This window comes from Cyprinodon tularosa, unplaced genomic scaffold (genome assembly GCF_016077235.1).
Source record: "Cyprinodon tularosa strain WSP-4 unplaced genomic scaffold, ASM1607723v1 ctg174, whole genome shotgun sequence".
Taxonomy (NCBI): domain Eukaryota; kingdom Metazoa; phylum Chordata; class Actinopteri; order Cyprinodontiformes; family Cyprinodontidae; genus Cyprinodon; species Cyprinodon tularosa.
This window is the reverse complement of record NW_024038565.1, coordinates 910,093-928,881: the sequence shown is the minus strand read 5'-3', so window position 1 is coordinate 928,881 and position 18,789 is coordinate 910,093. Positions and strand designations below refer to the sequence as shown.

Genomic DNA, 18,789 nt, shown 5'->3' with positions numbered 1-18,789 from the left:
ACAGGTGCTGACTGACTAAATCTAACTGACTGTCCGTTCTGTTTTCATGCATCTTCTTAACAGGATGTAAAACAGAGTGGGATGAAATTGGCTGTTGGCTGAGAGCCAAAGTTGGGCAAGTTGTCAACTTATCCTGCTCTGAGGTCTTTCAGCATTTCTCCAGCAATCAAGGTTGGTTTGCAAAACGCATCAGACGTTAAAGCTCATCAAAACGTAAATAAATTAAACACTAGTACTCACTTTCTAATCAGCACACTTTTTTAGATGCAGAATAACATGTTCAAATCCCCTTCTTGTGCACAGCCTATTTCCTGCTAAGGTTAATTATCTATATCATAATCAAAGTGCTAATGCAAACTGAAGACAGTGATGGAAAAACCCAGGATGAATTATTCATGTATGTTTTTTGGCATGAATGTAGATTGCATTGGGATGTGTCTGGCAGGAGGAGTTCTTAATACTATGTGCCAGCTTTCATGACATGACAAAGTAATTGGCCTTTTAAATCTGTTCTTAAGGGAAAAAAAACATGACATTATACAATTATTATAGGGTAAAAAGTGCTCTATTTTTATACATCAAATGATCAGCTAAACTTAAAGCTATAGTTTTTTTAACAAACATGTTCGTATTTACAATGATTTAAAGTTGAGAATGGTTGGTGATTATCAAAACATGATGCACATTTTTAGATATTAAAATGTTGCGCTTGCAGTATATATGGTAATATAATATCAATATGGTAATTTCATTAGATTAACTAATTCCTAACACCTTTATGTTCTCATTTTCCATCAATGACACTAAATTGCAGATCACCCAGACACATATGCATTTTACAGTATTTCGACTCATTTTGGTTTATTATTACAGAGAAAAAAATAAGAAAATAATCCACTTGCCATGATTCTTTTATTTGTCTGGAAAAAAATGCATACGCTAACCTAACCTGCCTTCACTAACTACTGTATGTCCAAGAACATACATGTTGATAACCAGTCCCAAAGCTGACAACATTCCTCTAAAAACCCTTATTTCCAAAATAGATGCTAAGATGGAGTCAGTGTACTTGAACAGACATGAAAGCATCAAATGGTCTCTGCCTTGCATCACCAATGAAGAAAAATGTTCCAAAAGCAGGAATGACATTGCTATAATCCATTTTGTACAGAGGAATGATGGCTTTGAGTTAATTTACCGCCATTGCAGCATTCAAAATTGGTTACTGCATTAAAAAAAAGCCCTGTAAAAACTGCAGCCTGTGGCAATCGCAAATGTGTGAAATAATTTGAGAAAAACAGCATATTAATTCAAGAACAAATATATTTATATTTGAACGATTGAGATTCTAAGGTCAACATTTTTTTTAGTTTGGTTTTCTGTCTTCTGAGTGCTGAAAACACAGCGGAAATTGTGTAAAAGAGTGTGTATAATGTCAAACATCCTATTGTTTTAAGAACAATGTTAAATCTCTGATAATTTAAACAACCGCCTGATTTAACTCAACTGGTTCGATCCTGATCAATATGTATGTAGCATAATAAACCCACTGAAAATTCCTCCAACTATCATGTCCTTGTGTGTCCTCTGTTTACATAGTCCCTTAGCAAGACACTATGATAGAATAACATTTACGGTACTTAGAAAAAACTATACCTACATTATGACAACAAAAATGCATGGAACCATCCTTCTTTTGTTGAAACAACGGTTCTGTCTATTATCAGTATTGTGGTAGAGTAGGGATTATTTTGTTTTTCCAGACAAATACTCCATACCAATTAAGCTTTGTGTAAACCCAGCAGCCTACTTGGGTATTTTGCTAACAATGTCCACCCCCTTCAAAAGCACTGTGTCTTTATCTTTTGATAACCACTTTCAGCAGCCTATTGCACAATGTCATTATCTCAGGTGGCCTCCCCAGTTGATAGATGTTATTCCAAAATAACACTTTTTGGATGTAGCCATGGGGGATTTGCACAGTGGTTGTGCAGCAGATAAATCTGCAGCAATAATATGATTTACATCTGACAACATTAATCTTTTTTTTTTTTTTATGGATGACTTCTGTGACCTTTTAATGCAATGATTTATGATCAAACTAAATTGGAATTAATTAGATTGATCAAAGTTTTATTTTAATAGCCCTGGATTTTTTTTTATATTTAGATGTGAATAGTTATATATTTATTTTAAAAGTTCCTAAAGAAGTTCTATATTAATACAATAAATGGAACTTAAATTGAGTAATTACAGAGGCATGCTTAATGAAGATGTTGGAGTTTGTTGCACTACTTCTCTGAAAAATGCAAAACTAACTTGGATGTCAAGAACCTAATCTTATTATCCAAACTGTTGGATACATGTATACAGAACAGCATATCTTGCAAAAGAGAAAATCGACTTTTTTTTTTTAGATTTTTTTTTAGATATGCTTAAACATCAGCAGGTGTTATAGCTGAAAAGAACAAATAGCCTTTAACTGTGGATCGTTATCGTCATATAATCATATTGATGTTTTTATTGACACACAGGCTCAAATGAACATTTATTATACGCACATGTGGAAACAATATAACATAAGTAGGTGGAATTATGCAACATGACATTGCCCAAATACTTTTTGTTATGAATGAAATGAGGACTGGAAATACGGTTTTAATGAAAAATGTCAGAATTTTTCTGTATATATTTGAAAAATAATGCAGGGGTTTTTACCCCCCGTTTTTTCTTCACATTCCTGTCTGCTCTCTTGTCAGGGTTTGTATACAGGAATTGCACTGCTGATGGCTGGTCTGAAATGTATCCAACTTATGAGGATGCCTGTCATTTCAATGATGACAGTGAGCCTGAATCAGAGGTACACACTTTGTTGTCATCAGACTTCCTCAATCCTCACCTTTTTACCTCAACCTTCTTCTATAAACTTAATTCTAAAGGAGGATTTTTTTCCCCATCTGCAGTATGTTCTTTTTAAAGGACACTTACGCATCTGTTAAATGTGTGTAAATATCTTACTAGAACATTTGATCAGTTTTGCCCTGTTTTACTTTCTGCTTCCAGACAAGTTACCTGTATACGTTCAGACAGGTCTACACTGTAGGGTACGCCACCTCACTCATCTCTCTACTTACAGCCATAGTGGTGTTTGCAGGCTTCAGGTAAGGGCAGATACAGATATACAGCAACCAAGTAACATAACATTTGTAGGAACCAAATTTATCTTCAAATGCACTTAATGTTTAAAATGTAATTTTTTTGGTTTTAGAACAGCAGGGCTCTGTTTTTTTTTTTACATTGAGAGCAATATAAAAATACTGTATATAAAGCTTTGAATAGTTTTATTGTTTCTCTCATCTGCCTATATTTATTTACCGCCAACCTGTCAGTGTATTCAGGCATTATAATTTGCATAGATAGTACAAGAAACTGCTTTGTATGTGACACTGTGTTGTATTATACAGGAAGTTTCGCTGTACCAGAAACTACATCCACATCAACCTGTTTTCCTCCTTTGTTCTGAGAGCTAGTGCTGTGTTCATTAAGGATGCTGTGCTGTTTGCAGATGAAACTCTGGACCACTGCTCTATGTCTACGGTAAGCCTGCTAATTACTCAATGATTCCCCCCCCCCCAAAAAAAAAACTTAAAATACAAATAATAATAAAAAAAGATTTTTCAATTTACCTCAGAAAGACAAATGAATCCTAAATTGATTCTCGTAGCCAGGTCACCCATCCCCTGCAGAGGCCTTAGCAGATCATGAGTAACCAGCTGATCCTTAATCTCATCATCTAAGCCTTGTATAAACGCATCCATCAGAGCCTCTTCATTCCAATTACTGTCTGCTGCATGTAGTTGAAAATCAATTATATAGTTGGTTGCAGCATGCTCATTCGTTCTGTTGGTGAATAACCTCATAAACGCCTCTTAACCCGGTGGGATGGCATCAAACACATAAATTTGTTTTTTGGCGAAAGCATCATAAGAATAACAGATCCCTGTATTTCTTTGACATTGAGCGGCCCCCATTTATTGGCTTTATCAGACAGTAATGATGTAATGAAAGCTACCTTGAAAGGTTTTGAGGGAAAGGAGAAATGTTGCATATCAAAATGGATCTTACACTAGATAAGGAAGAAACCACACTGATCAGGTTCTTTCCTTAAACACCTCAAGAGATATTAGTTGAGGTTTTATGTTATGGACCGTAGAGGAGAAAGGTGGGTTAACTAAGGGAGAAGCAGAGTTGGTCTTACTGACAGGAGAGATAGTGATTCTATAACCTGAAAAAAGCATTTCTCAACACTGCCACAGCCAAGTGCATGGACAGACTCTGGAGACACAATGATTTAGCCAACACATGAGGTAGGTTCAACGAGTTTATTTAAAAGTAAAGTAGTCTTTTAGGAACAGGAACTGACTAGAACTGGAATAACAGTTGGAAGGAGAACAGGGTTATTGGCTGAGAACACCTTAGTGGTGTTGAAGGTGTACTGAATGAAAGCAAATAAGCTTCTCAAAAACTGGGAGGCTTCGCTGGCTCTAATGACTGATCCCAGTGGCTTCATTTGGATCAAATATTGATCTAATTTTGATGGTGCTATACTGGGCTAAGGCTCAGTCATGGTCATGGTCACTCAGGTCATGCATAGAGAAGCAGTCCACGTGGCATTGGTTTCTAGAAGGACTAAACGAGCTGGAAATCTGGAATCCAGGTGAAAGAATCAGTAACAGGGACAGTAACCAGACAGATTAGAGAGACAGATGGAGGAGACAGAGCTTTGATCATACACGACTGACATAAGAATCCAGACAGAGGCAAACTGACTTGGTTGTAAGGGAAGCCAGGAAGTCAAGATCTGGAGATCAGAAGGCATCAGGTATGCACAAAAAGGGTAAGGCAGTAGAAAACAGGAACAGCTCAAGATCAGAAGTTCAAAATAAGGATTGCGGGTGGTTCTACTCACAGTAGCAGCTTTCAATAATCTCACGGTTACACACTGAGAGAGCCTGGATTATTTTTTTTTGTTATTTTTTTTTTTACAGTGTCCTGTCTGGCAATGTGGCAATAAGAATAATTGTCTTGATGCCAAAAGGAGCCCAACAGATTTTACTTTCACAAGTGTAGCGGTATGGCAATTGCCATATAGCTCCACTTGTTTCATGCATATAAATTGCTTTATTATAATTATGCAGGGAGTTTTACAGTTCATATGGACACTGCAATGTAGGTAGAGCAGAAAAACAGAAGAAGAAAAAGGAAAAAGAAAAAAAAAGGACAAAAGATGAAAGACAGAGGGGATAGAAAGGAGACAATGACAAAACATTTTCAGTCTACTTCATCACCTGTAACGAGATGAAAAAAGAACAGCACAACCAAAAGACACGGTACGAGATATACAATAAAGCAACACCTTGAAACTATCGCTAAAGTAATATTATTAAGTCTGACATGTACTCTGTGTTACCTGAAGATATGAATGTGGGGTTTCTGTTTGGAAGTGAATCTCTGAGTACCTGAAGCCTAGCACCTGTAGTTGTTTGTGAGGGTGAACTTGTGCATGTAAAGTTTTAACCATAGAAAAAATGCTCAATAGTGGTTGTGGAGAGCCGGAGAGGCACACCCCCCAGAGCACCGAGTCCAGCGCCGGGAGACCCAAAGCCCCAGGCGCCCAAGGGGACCCCAGAAGCGAAGGCACCAAGGCGGGGCCAGCCCCGGAAACCAGACCCCACCAAGGCAGGAGGAGAGACAGCCACGAAGAAGCCCCCCAGCCACCGCCATGCCGGCGCCCCGAGGAGCCGCGGGGACGAGTCCGCGGGCCCCGCCGGCAGCCGGCCACCCTGAAGTAGGGCCGGGCACCGAACACCGGCCCCCCCACGGCACCGACCGAAACGCCCCAGCCCCACAGAGCACCGAAACACGCCCCGCCCCCCGGCACCAAGCCCCGGCGACCGGCCGCAACACCCACCGTGACTGCACCACCCAGGAAAAGCACACAGGTGGCCCCGCCTGTGGCCGGGGCCCACGCGCATCCGCCGCGAACTGGCCGCGAGCGCCGCGGGAACCCCCCAAAACGCCCCCCCGGCCAAAAGCGCAGCCCCACCCCACCAAGACCGACGCCAACAGCGCGCATCGCAACACACCGCGCACAGAATCAACCCAAGAGCAGAAAAGCCGCCCGGCGCAAAACCGCAAGAAGAGCGCCTGGATTATATAGTGTTCCTCCCAGCAGCTCCCATAAAATTAGGTGGTAGTAGGTTTTCCAAGCAGTTCCTCAAGCTGCATTGATTTTCCATGTATAAAGGAAGAGTATGCAGTACCTAGTCTAAGCTCAAAAATACTGCCAAGTTTTAGTATGAAAGCTGCACACTCTTTTATACATAAGGTCCCTTTGGTCTTTTTTTTCATAAAACACTGCATGAGATCTATACTTAAAGTGTATGCCAAAGACCTGAAAATGGAGTATGCAAAAAAAAAAATCCTTATTGATAAAACCATGTGAATAGACAAAACCAAATGATTTTACTCCATAGATGCCAGCTGGAGTGTGCGTCCAAGTTTCCGCCCCATCTTGATCCATTCCAAAATCAATTCTGATAACTAAAATGTTCTTTTATGGTTGGTGATGTGATTCAAAATAAAGATATCAGTCTATATCTGTGATCTCATTATTTAATACTCCCATCCTTGTCAACAGCACAGTCCATAAAGGGACTGTGCTGTTAATTATTCTTGATATTCTCTTTGGTGAACCTGATGTTTTTATCCTCTGAATTGATGTGGTTGGGGAATGTCTCAACTTCTTGGGTCTGCAAAATATGTTGCATTTTTGTCTTGAAAATATATTGTGCCCCTAAACAATTTGTGCCTAAAGAAGTTATTCTGGTGATTACTTATTGTAAAGATCCCACTGAAATTAAACAGAAATAAAGACTCTGGATAGAGAAGAGTTTTTCTCTACCACTTAAAGATTGATGCTCTTATCTTTATGTCTTTATCCCTCAGGCTACATGTAAGTCAGCAGTAGCGTTTTTCCAGTTCAGCATCCTGGCCAATTACTTTTGGTTGCTTGTGGAGGGCATGTATCTCCAGACCCTTCTGGCCCTCACTTTCGTCTCTCAGAGGAAATACTTCTGGTGGTACATTCTTATTGGATGGGGTGAGTAAAAAAGTCAGGAGTCAAAGTAGATAGAAACTCGTTACTGACTTAGGGTTAAACTGCAGAAATGGGATAATGGTGAATTCCTACAAGTGCCATAGAGTTATTTTTTGTGACTAAAAAAACATACTAATAACTTGTAACTGTTTATCTGCTTTTACATTACATCAATGGGCTGTAAAATTAAAATTGCAGTAAGCTTAATATATGTGAACTTTCAATGAATTAAAAGAATTACATAGAACACTATTGGTATTGTTGTTTTCAGTTTAACCTTATTAAGAATTTGATACAATAAAAAAATGGAATCCCTTCTCAATGGTCAGTTGAAAAACCTTTAGTAGCATTATGGGTACTAAATGCTTTTTATAATAATTGACCAGCTTCTTCAATTTCTTTAGTATACTTTGATAATTTACACTTGGTGATTAGGTAAGTTTACAAAAAAGCAATTCTTCATTAAACGAAGAACAGTATGGAGAATCTTGATGATCCCTTCTCACAGTTTGTACAACAAAAAAGTTTCCGAGAACCACTGTAAGTCAGACCACCAGAGGAGATCCTTGCTACCTAAAGCTATCAGCCACTGCAACAACTTGTTGAAGAAACCCTTTGTAAGAGTTTTAACGATTAACTTCAGTTCATTTATATGGCACCAATTTACAACACATTTTATCTAAAGGCACTTTATAGAGACAGATCATACATTCAGATTTGTTCAGTTTTCTATCTAAGGAAAACCAAATGATTCCATTGACTCAACAACTCAACAGCAATCCATCAATCCAAGCATGCATGAATTAAGTATTTTGGATTTAAATGAACTTTTTGAGCTGTTAGTCTATCGGGTTTGAAGGCCTGTTTTCCATCGCCTCAATCTGTCATTCCCTGCATAAATTCATTGAGATTCTGGGCATGACTTTGGATGGATGACCCACAAATGTAAATAAACCAGGCCAGGAGAGCCACTCTTTTTTGGCTATGTACTAATCAGCGTTTGTGAGAATTTGTGTAGAATTATCTAGTTGATGTTTGATCAGCTTAAGTCAGAGGTCAGCAATCTTTACAATGAAGACAACCATTTTTTACCGAAGTTCAGCTATAGGAAATTTCCTCAAGGTGCACAACCCTATATATTTTATCAATTTATTTATAGCAAAGGTTTTGTAAAACCTTTTTTTTATGGTTAAATTAAAAGACTAACATTTCATTATGCGTTTTTTATTTTCTATTACTATTTAAAAAAATAAACTGTAAACCTGTAACGATGACACTCATAAATTTTTATTTTTTAAATATAGCCATTCTTTTGTGAAAATTTGCTCATGTCAAGAAACCTGGCATATAAAAAAACAGCGTTGTTTCTTACCCATTCTTTATCCTTGGCTCAGTTGTTTTTGTTGATATTTTAAGAGCAATTTTTGAGCCATTTGAGAATCACATTTTCATAGCCAGGAGAATGTTGAATTCTTTCTTTAGCACCATTAAGGTTTATTTGGATGGTTTGGATAAGTACTTTTCGTGTTTTGAAAAGATAAAAACATATTTTTGTGCTACATAAAATAAATATACAACTATTAAGATACGAAAAATAAATAAGAAAGTTCAGCTTTTTAAATTGAGTTAGCACACAGTTCTATCTGGTAATCTATTTTGAGACAACAATCAGTCTCCCTGCTGACAGGATGCTCTCACTGTGGCTTTGATTGCAGCTACAATTTCACCTCTTGTTTAAAATTTTTCTTCCGTTTCTTTGAGCATTTCCTATTGATTCATAAGAGGTTTCTGATTTTAGCATATAATCACCAACAAAACAACATCCACTGTCTTGTATTCTATTCTCTCCATTAGGTATTCATACCTTGTTCTATTTAGCTATTTCAAGCCAGTGTTCCCAAAATGTCAAGTCCCATTTGCCTCATTTGTTCTGCCACCAATGTTACAGTATTACTTGGCCCCACTGAGCAGAGTGGACATCTACTGACAGATTATTCTAGGACTGAATTTGAGAAAAGCCATTTTTTTCTTTTTATTGAAAAGAAACAGTAAACCAGAAATTACAGCAAGCAAAAGGTCAATGTGAAGCTGGACATTTTGTCCCTGTAATGTAAGAAGTAACAAGTACGAATATGTTCAGCCAGAGCTGCTTATAAACACCTACATGGTTTTGGGGCATTCATATCAGGGATTTAACTGGAAGCTGGGGCTAGGTGTGATTAAGTGCAGGAGAAATCAGACCCTTGGAACTGTGCATACCCTGTGTCAGTCTAATCAGAGGTTAGTCAGGTTCTTGAAATCAGGGTGACACAATGCCTCTAACTAAGAAGGTTTTGTAAGCAGCTTTAGTAAAATTGTTTAGAAAATTCACCATGCCATGGCATTTCATAAACAAGCCAGTGTCTACAAGACATGAAGATTTGAGTTTAGGACAGCTACTCACCTGCTGTGACGGGAGATAGGGAAGAAATGCATTGTGCCTCTGTTCATCAAACCGTGTTGGGGATTAATTGAATTTCCTTCAACCATGTCAGTGAAGGCTTAGAAAATAAATCATTCAGAGTGTTCTCTTCTATTAGTTTTAGTGAGCCCTTGGGGCATATTTCTGAACTATATTTAGATCAAAAGTTTCAAACATACAGTGCACTGTATGTTTGAACTTGTGCACTGTGCGACTTGGTACAGTTTATAGTTGTACAATGGAACTTTACCTCTTTACCCCTCCACCATTGTGGCCAGGACCTACTATTCCACGTGTTTCCTATATCTCCCGCATTGCTTGTTCAATACTTTAAACAGGACTTCTTCAATGGCTTTTAAGTTGCTAGTGTTCCCCAAAGACAAATGGAGTGCACTGCCAATACCTATACAGATCATACAACCTCATCTATGGAGTTTAGCTGCTCCCTCAGAGTTAAACAAACAACTCCAGAACTTCATCCCTAACATGTATTCTTTGGTCATCATAAAGGTGTTGGTTCACTAATGGTTTCCAACAAACCCCTGATACCTTCACAGACCTGCTAGGTTTAGGCTAATATTTAAATATATGACCATTGGAGTCTATTTTTATGTGGCTTCTGAAAGCAATTGATTGCAGTGGATTTCATTTAACTAGGGTGCAGTATATGCCACATTTTTCAGATTTTGTATCTTTAAAATATCTTGAATAAAGAATTAATATTCTACCTTCTATTTAATAATTATGTTACTTTTTTTTGGTTAGTACTATAAAATCACAATTTAACGAATTAAAGCATTTAATCAACAGTATGTAGACTTATGGGTATAACTAACCAATGCCACTTTTTCCTAGTTTGTAAACAAAGTCTGTCCAATACAGAAAGTTATGTTTTGTAGAATATATGTAAAAAATAGATATCTGCTTTAAAATCAGCTGTTAAAGTTGAGATGAAGATGCATTTGTGTTTACATCCAGTTTTGCATTCTACTTCCATCATTTCACTTGGTTTTATGACTGCTTTGGATGTCTATTAAGGGAGTATATCCGAGTAGACCTACAACCTATGAATGGCAACAAACGCTTACTCACCTATCGTCCTCGTGTCCTGCTCTGATGCTCCTCAGACTTGGATTGCCCCTCTTGGCCATCTGAGAGAACCAAAGACTATTTCCACTTTTATAAAAGGACAAAAATTGTTTTATTTCTTTTTGCAGAACCTATGAGTTAAATGTTTTTGCCCAGTATCGTTTTTCACATGTTTAAATATACATGGATGCTTTTAGCTTACTTTGATGATCTAACCTGTAGGACTTAAGGTTTGTCTTAAACCACAAACAGGCTTAATTTTAAAGACTACTAGACTTTTGCTCAGTTTCTTGAAGACATTTCTTCACCTAGCCAGGCGTCTTTGTCAATTCTGTTTGCTTGCACCGAAGCAATCTTTAGTTGGAGCAGCATGGAAGTCCATCCTTCTAAGCACATTCCAAACATTCCTTTTTTTCTCCATGGGCTCCCAGTTTTGCCCACTGTTGCCAATATCTATATGGAGGAGGTGGAGGTGAAAGTTAGCGCATATAAGGGAACACAACCAGCTCACTGTCATCACTGGACAAGTTGCCCTTTTCTGGACTGTGCTGTGCACATTGAGGACAATAGAATGGATAGACCTGGCTGACAATATTCTCTCAATTATAGAGGGAAACATGAACACAAACACTTTAGGAAATCACTTGATTCATGTGGTTATCCCAACTAGTTGGCTTTTTAAATTGGCTAAAACAACAACTGTAGCAGGAAAACAGCACTGCTTGCAACACAGTGGAGAAAAAAGAGATGCAAAAACACTGTAATTCAATATGTTTCAGGAATTTAGAGAAACTAGGAAGGATTTATTAGTAAAAACAAAATATACCTGAACACCCAAAGCCTCCTATATTAGAGAAACCCAAAAAAAAAATTTAAACAAACACTTGGAGCAGCATAAAAGAGGCAGTAACTATGGGCAAGATTCAGCTGTACACTAGGACCTGAAGAACAAAGGGCACACTTTTGAAGCCCAATGTTTTTTTTAAGATTTTGGACACAGAGGACATATGGTTCGAGAGAGGGGACAAGAAAGCTATCTTTTTGAAAGGAGAAAAACCATCTCTGAACAGAGGGGGAGGATTGCAGTTTCAGCTTCCAAGCATTTACAAATCAATCATGGAACTAATTCCTACAAGATTACATCAGCACTTCCATTATAATTTAAAAGACCAATCATATAGCCCATACACAACAAAAGGCTCCAACAATCCAGGAGATCAAGGGTATGGCTATTTGATTTGCATCTGACTTTGAATGTGCTTAGGAGTATAAACCTCCATGCTGTTTAAAAAGATCAGTGCTCCAGCTACGAATTTCTCGGATGCGAGTCAACAAAATAGACAAAGACCCTTGGAAAGGTGTCCGAAAGTCTGGTTTCCTCCCAATTTATGCCTGTTTTGTGGGTGCCATGAGTCGATTGTCTGAGAATTTACACAGGCATGTTTGTTCTGAACTTAAGGTGTAAACATACAGTTTACAAATAAAATGTGTTTTCATTATTATTAGGTACCACAGTGATAAATTTCATATAAAGAGTAAACATAATTTTGCATACTTCTACGAAACAATACATATTTCATTTAACATGCATATCCATGTGCTCTTGTATTTTTAGGACTGCCATCCATGGTCCTCATACTTTGGGTTCTGACCAGATTCTTCTATGATGACAGAGGGTATCATAAACTTTATCTTCCTAATTTATGTTAGATATGTTAAAGGAGCTCAAGTCATACTTAGCTGAATTCAGTTTGCCTTTTATTGCAGCTGCTGGGATGACAATGACAATGTTGGCATTTGGTGGATCATTAAAGGACCAATAACAGCATCACTGCTGGTGAGTAAGAGCTGTGAACATTTAATTGTATTTTTTATAGTATTACAGTTTATTTGCTTTACTTGTTTGGTTAATTGTCTATGCTGGTTCAGGCATGCTTTTATTCTGAAGCTTTACTTGTTAAATAAACTATTCTTAAGGGGGGCATTTCAAGTGAGGTTCTATGAAGTTACAATCGGTAATTTTTGTAAGAGCCATTTTTCGTTAGTAATCCATTAGTCCATTAATGTAGGTTAGTATTAAACTGCCTTGGTTTTGAAATGTTCAAAAGTCCTAAAATTAGCTAAAGCGTGACTGTGGGATTACACTCATCTGCGAATACAGATTGTTAACTGTCTAAAACAGATTAGGGAAATATTAACAATGAACCTAACATGAAGCAAACCTTTTATATTACATGGCAATGGCCAAAATATCATCTTTAGATTTTCCTTAAGAAAAGAGATTTGCATGTAGCTAAATTTTCCTACATTGTGGGAAACAATGACCAAATAAATAAACATATGCTGCATGTATATGTGTATATACACTGCTCAAAAAAATAAAGGGAACACATAAATCACACAATATTAATGACCTCCAGGAGTCCAAGAATGTGCCTGCATCTGTACAAACGGTTAGAAACCGACTCCATGAGGATGGTATGAGATCTTCATGGATAAAAGCAGGTTCACACTGCGAACATGTGACAGACGTGACAGAGTCTGGAGACACCGTGGAGAGCAATCTGCTGCCTGCAACATCATTCAACATGACTGGTTTAGCAGTGGGTCATTAATGGTGTGGGGTGGCATTTCTTTAGAGGGCCCCACAACCCTCCATGTGTTCGCCAGAGGTAGCATAATGGCCATTAGGTATCGAGATGAGATCCTCAGACCCCTTGTGAGACCATAAGTTGGTACGGTTGGCCCTGGGTTCCTCCTAATGCAGGACAATGCTAGACCTCATGTGGCTGGAGTGTGTCAGCAGTTCCTGCAAGATGAAGGCATTGAAGCTATGGACTGGCCCTCCCCTTCCTAAGACCTGAATCCAATTAAGCACATCTGGAACATCATGTCTCGATCCATCCACCAACGTCACATTGCACCATAGACTGTTCAGGAGTTTGTGGATGCTTTAGTCCAGGTCTGGGAGAAGATCCCTCAGCAGACATCCGCCACCTCACCAGGAGACATCCCCCACCTCATCAGGAGCATGTTACCTATAGTAATGTGGAGACCACACAGAATACTGAGCCTCATTTTGACCAGTTTTAAGGACATTACATCAAATTTGGATTAGTCTGTAGTGTGTTTTTCTACTTTAATTTAGTGTGTGACTCCAAATCCAGGCCTCCATTGGTTAATACATTTCATTTCCATTGATGATTTTTGAGTGATTTTGTTTTTAGCACATTCAACTTTTTACAGAACAAAGTATTCAAAGGGAACATTTCAATCATTCAGATCTAGGATGTTATTTAAATGTTCCCTTCTTATTTTTTTTTTAGCAGTTTAGTGTTTTATTAAATGTTATCTGTTCAACTGAAATGACCCCAACCTAAGCAGTACAACAGGGAATCAGTTTACAAGAGACAACATCCCTGGTAGAATGGTGGTATCTGAACTATACAGGGGTGGTGTCAAGGGAAAAGTTGCTAAACATTTTTACTGGTTAAATATCCACAACAATTTGAACCATCTTCGCTCATCTTCTGTTGTATGTTTTCGGTTAGCAAACTCATAACTTTAACTCAGAAATTAAGGTGCATTTAAATAATAATAAAAAAAAAACATGGATGTGGGTAAGAAGCTTCACACTAAAAGATTTTTTAATTTTTGTTTAAAACCTTATTGATATTGATTGGTTTGTACATATGTTTCTGACAGGTCAACATAGTCATCTTCATAAATGTTATCCGGATTCTGGTCCAAAAGCTTAAATCTTCAACCACTGCAGGAAACAGTGATACTGGTCATTTCATGTAAGTCTCAACATTCCAGCATGATAAGTTAATAAAGAATTGAATAAAAAATCTAATAACACAACATAAAAGAAAAATCTTTCAAAACAGGATTATTCAGGCTAGAGGGATAAGTCCAGAAAAAAAAAACAGAACATAAATACACTCACCGGCCACTTTATTAGGTACACCTGTCCAACTGCTTGTTAACACTTAATTTCTAAGCAGCCAATCACATGGTGACAACTCGGTGCATTTAGGCATGTAGACATGGTCAAGACAATCTCCTGCAGTTCAAGCCGAGCATTAGTATGGGGAAGAAAGGTGATTTGAGTGACTTTGAACGTGGCATGATTGTTGGTGCCAGAAGGGCTGGTCTGAGTATTTCAGAAACTGCTGATCTACTGGGATTTTCACGCACAACCATCTCTAGGGTTTACAGAGAATGGTCCGAAAAAGAAAAAACATCCAGTGAGCGGCAGTTCTGTGGGCGGAAATGCCTTGTTGATTCCAGAGGTCAGAGGAGAATGGCCAGACTGGTTCGAGCTGATAGAAGGGCAACAGTGACTCAAATAACCACCCGTTACAACCAAGGTGGGCAGAAGAGCATCTCTGAACGCACAGTAGGTCGAACTTTGAGGCAGATGGGCTACAGCAGCAGAAGACCACACCGGGTGCCACTCCTTTCAGCTAAGAACAGGAAACTGAGGCTACAATTTGCACAAGCTCATCGAAATTGGACAATAGAAGATTGGAAAAACGTTGCCTGGTCTGATGAGTCTCGATTTCTGCTGCGACATTCGGATGGTAGGGTCAGAATTTGGCGTCTACAACATGAAAGCATGGATCCATCCTGCCTTGTATCAACAGTTCAGGCTGGTGGTGGTGGTGTCATGGTGTGGGGTATATTTTCTTGGCACTCTTTGGGCCCCTTGGTACCAACTGAGCATTGTTGCAACACCACAGCCTACCTGAGTATTGTTGCTGACCATGTCCATCCCTTTATGACCACAATGTACCCAACTTCTGATGGCTACTTTCAGCAGGATAATGCGCCATGTCATAAAGCTGGAATAATCTCAGACTGGTTTCTTGAACATGACAATGAGTTCACTGTACTCAAATGGCCTCCACAGTCACCAGATCTAAATCCAATAGAGCATCTTTGGGATGTGGTGGAACGGGAGATTCGCATCATGGATGTGCAGCCGACAAATCTGTGGCAACTGTGTGATGCCATCATGTCAATATGGACCAAACTCTCTGAGGAATGCTTCCAGCACCTTGTTGAATCTATGCCACGAAGAATTGAGGCAGTTCTGAAGGCAAAAGGGGGTCCAACCCGTTACTAGCATGGGGTACCTAATAAAGTGGCCGGTGAGAGTATATGCACATATGCATATATTTATGATAAAGAAATTAGAGATAAAGAAACAGGTTTTTTTTATTTCATGAAGTATTCAAATACCTTTTAGTGTTGATTCATAAAAAGTATGACAAGAAGGGGACAAGGTGAAAATATTTTTAACAAATGAAGCGCTATTTTCTGCAGTTTAATCTGGAGGATGTTGTAAACAATGTACAACCCATAAATCCTGCTTCTACTAAATCAATGTTTTCCCTGTATTGGCAGTTCAGCTAGTGCAGATTTGTGCTGAGCTGCATTCATCTCAAAAGAGAGCAAATATAAATAGCATCCAGATACTAGAAATAGATGACTCTTTGATCGCTATAAGACAGAAATGTTTCACCTATTCAATGAAATTTTTGCATGTTTAAAATCTCTGTTTCTGTCTTATCTTTTTGAGGTGGAACAGAGACATGAAAACAAAAAGCTCTGAAACCCTAGGCTGACAGCAGAATAACACAATCCTGGAGCAGTCACGTTTAATATCTTCTCTTTAATGCTTTCAGGGACTGGTGAGATAGCCAACAGCAAATAGATTTTGTTTCTTTAGTAAGCCATAAAAAAAAACAACTTGTAATCTGATCTATGAATTCAGGCACATCTGCTCAGGCTTACCTTTAGCTCTTTTTTATTGGCTTCTCATTAAATAGAACATCTGACTGCTGTTTCACTGACTTAAAGATAAAGTCAGCCTTTGTAAAAGAATCAGATTCAAACAACATGATCTACAGGAAGCTTATTAGAAGTCAAACTGATGTTATTGTAATTACCACGATATAATTTTCTTAGAAGATGTTAAGGTTAATATAAAGACTGTGATAAATAAAATGTACTTTACCCCAGGAAAACCTAAAAAAACCCTTAAATAACAAAGACTTCAGATTAGAACAAATGTTAAAGCTAAGACACACGATAACTGTGGCTAAATATGAAATTTGTGGATTTGAGTCCAACTTTCTGCTGTTACATTTATTGGTACTTTAGGTGACTTGAACCCCAACCAACCACTGATCTGTCATATTGGTACATGAATGTCTGTGCATTTGTAAATGTGATTGGGTGTTTATAGGATTAAGTGGTCTGTATGGCTAGAAGTGCTATACAGATTCACTGCATTTAACATGTAAACCTTTTTTTTTTTTTTTTTTCTGCTGTAAAATCTGTTCATCATTTGTTTTTGCATCAGGCGGCTGGCTAAATCCACCCTGTTCCTCATTCCTCTGTTTGGGATGCACTACACTGTATTTGCCTTCCTGCCTGAGAACACTGGAGTGGCCGCCAGGCTGTACATCGAGCTGGGCCTGGGATCCTTTCAGGTATACGAATAAAGACATATATCACTCATAATTAAAGAGACAAATGAAAACTAAAGAGCAACACCCAGTTGAAACAATCACTACTGGTATTGTGTATCTAAAAAAATAAATCCAGCAGTATTTCACAAAACAACCTTAAAGCAGTAAGCAGCACTGGACAGCATTCAATGCTCAGAGCTGCTCTGTCCTAATCAACTATCGGAGCTGTGCATACTCCTCTGCTGAACTAGTGGCTGGGTCTTTTATTTTGCCACCAGGAGGTTCAGTGAGCAGTCCATAACTTTACGTTCAATAAATCTTGGTTCTGCTCTGTTGAGAAGCCAGAATTATTCAATAATTTTACCCGTACTAAACTTTAACTAAAATTTAGAGCAGATGCATTAATTAAATGTGCCTCCATGTGATGGAATAAATAGGGATGAGGAAAAGAGGTAAGGGCAAGAGAGGATGGGGTTAAGGAAATGTAAAAGATAGACAACAAATTACATGAGTGGTTTTGGGTGTGACCTTGTTTCCGAATCTAACCCTAACCAGATTTATGTGGACAAAATGTGTGCTGTGCTGCCCAACCCTACATGGAATTATGCAAATATTACTGCATAATATGTTCTTGGAACATACAGAATATTTTTGTATCAATGATTATGGCAAAATAAATATATATTTTTATATAATTCTTTTGTGAGGGACCGAGCCAGCCAAGCATGAGGACACAGTGGTGATTGTCAAAAAAACTGGGTTTTATTTCCCCAAAGTAACAATAATCCAAACAAAAAATTCAGGGCCCTTAAAAGAGGTCAAATGAAGAAATTAACTAAGGGCAAAAAGTTTTAAGTTCAAACATATGAAACCTCAAACTAACTGAACAAACAAAAAACTGACCTGACACACAGCAAACAAAGGGGACTTAAATACTGGCTGATCAGACCAGACTGACACACTGAGGAAGAGGTAGAGAGAACATCTACAACAAATTAACAAAAAAAATAACTAAACAGTTAGCTTAAGGATTAAACTTAAATAACAATCAATATACAAATTAACAAAATGAGCAAATCACAAAAGTAAGAAGAAGAAATTATGCAACATATTTTAAAATGTGGAGTCCATGGTCTTCCCCCATAGTGGAACTCTAGATGGTACCACCCAATCAGTCCATGATGTCAGCCACATTCCCCCAGTTGATTGCACGCCCACAGCACCAGAAAAGAAAGCAGAAAATATATTAAGCATTTGACAAAATTAAATAAACAAAAGTTAACCAAATGTGCGCGCTACAATTGGAACTAATGTCTTTAAAATTGTCAAAAACAAACCAATATATTTATGGTACTCTGATTTAAAAAAACTTATGAAAAAGTTGTGTTGTGTGGGGTTACTGACCATGTGACCATCACATCTTTATAAAATTCAAAGTGCTCCCCAAAAAGAAAATTGCTCATTTAGCTAAATACGAAACCAAAAAACATGTACTATAGCTTGGGGTAAAGTTAGGACCCCCTACCTCCTTAAACGAGCCTACGTCTATCAGCCGTTTCTCTCACCAATCTCTTCCTTTGATTTAAGGAAACTTTGCC

General features: G+C 38.1%; 1 protein-coding gene across 1 annotated transcript in view; it reads left to right on the top strand.

The window, feature by feature from the left end:
- The window catches only part of LOC119781283 (pituitary adenylate cyclase-activating polypeptide type I receptor-like), a 37,325-nt gene that overhangs the window by 12,916 nt on the left and 5,620 nt on the right, over positions 1-18,789 (top strand). The window contains exons 3-11 of the mRNA XM_038281692.1: positions 64-171; positions 2,760-2,860; positions 3,064-3,161; positions 3,465-3,597; positions 7,009-7,162; positions 12,325-12,385; positions 12,477-12,546; positions 14,415-14,509; positions 17,083-17,212. Coding sequence (XP_038137620.1) covers positions 64-171; positions 2,760-2,860; positions 3,064-3,161; positions 3,465-3,597; positions 7,009-7,162; positions 12,325-12,385; positions 12,477-12,546; positions 14,415-14,509; positions 17,083-17,212 — 950 coding nt within the window. The remainder of the gene's footprint in view (positions 1-63; positions 172-2,759; positions 2,861-3,063; positions 3,162-3,464; positions 3,598-7,008; positions 7,163-12,324; positions 12,386-12,476; positions 12,547-14,414; positions 14,510-17,082; positions 17,213-18,789) is intronic.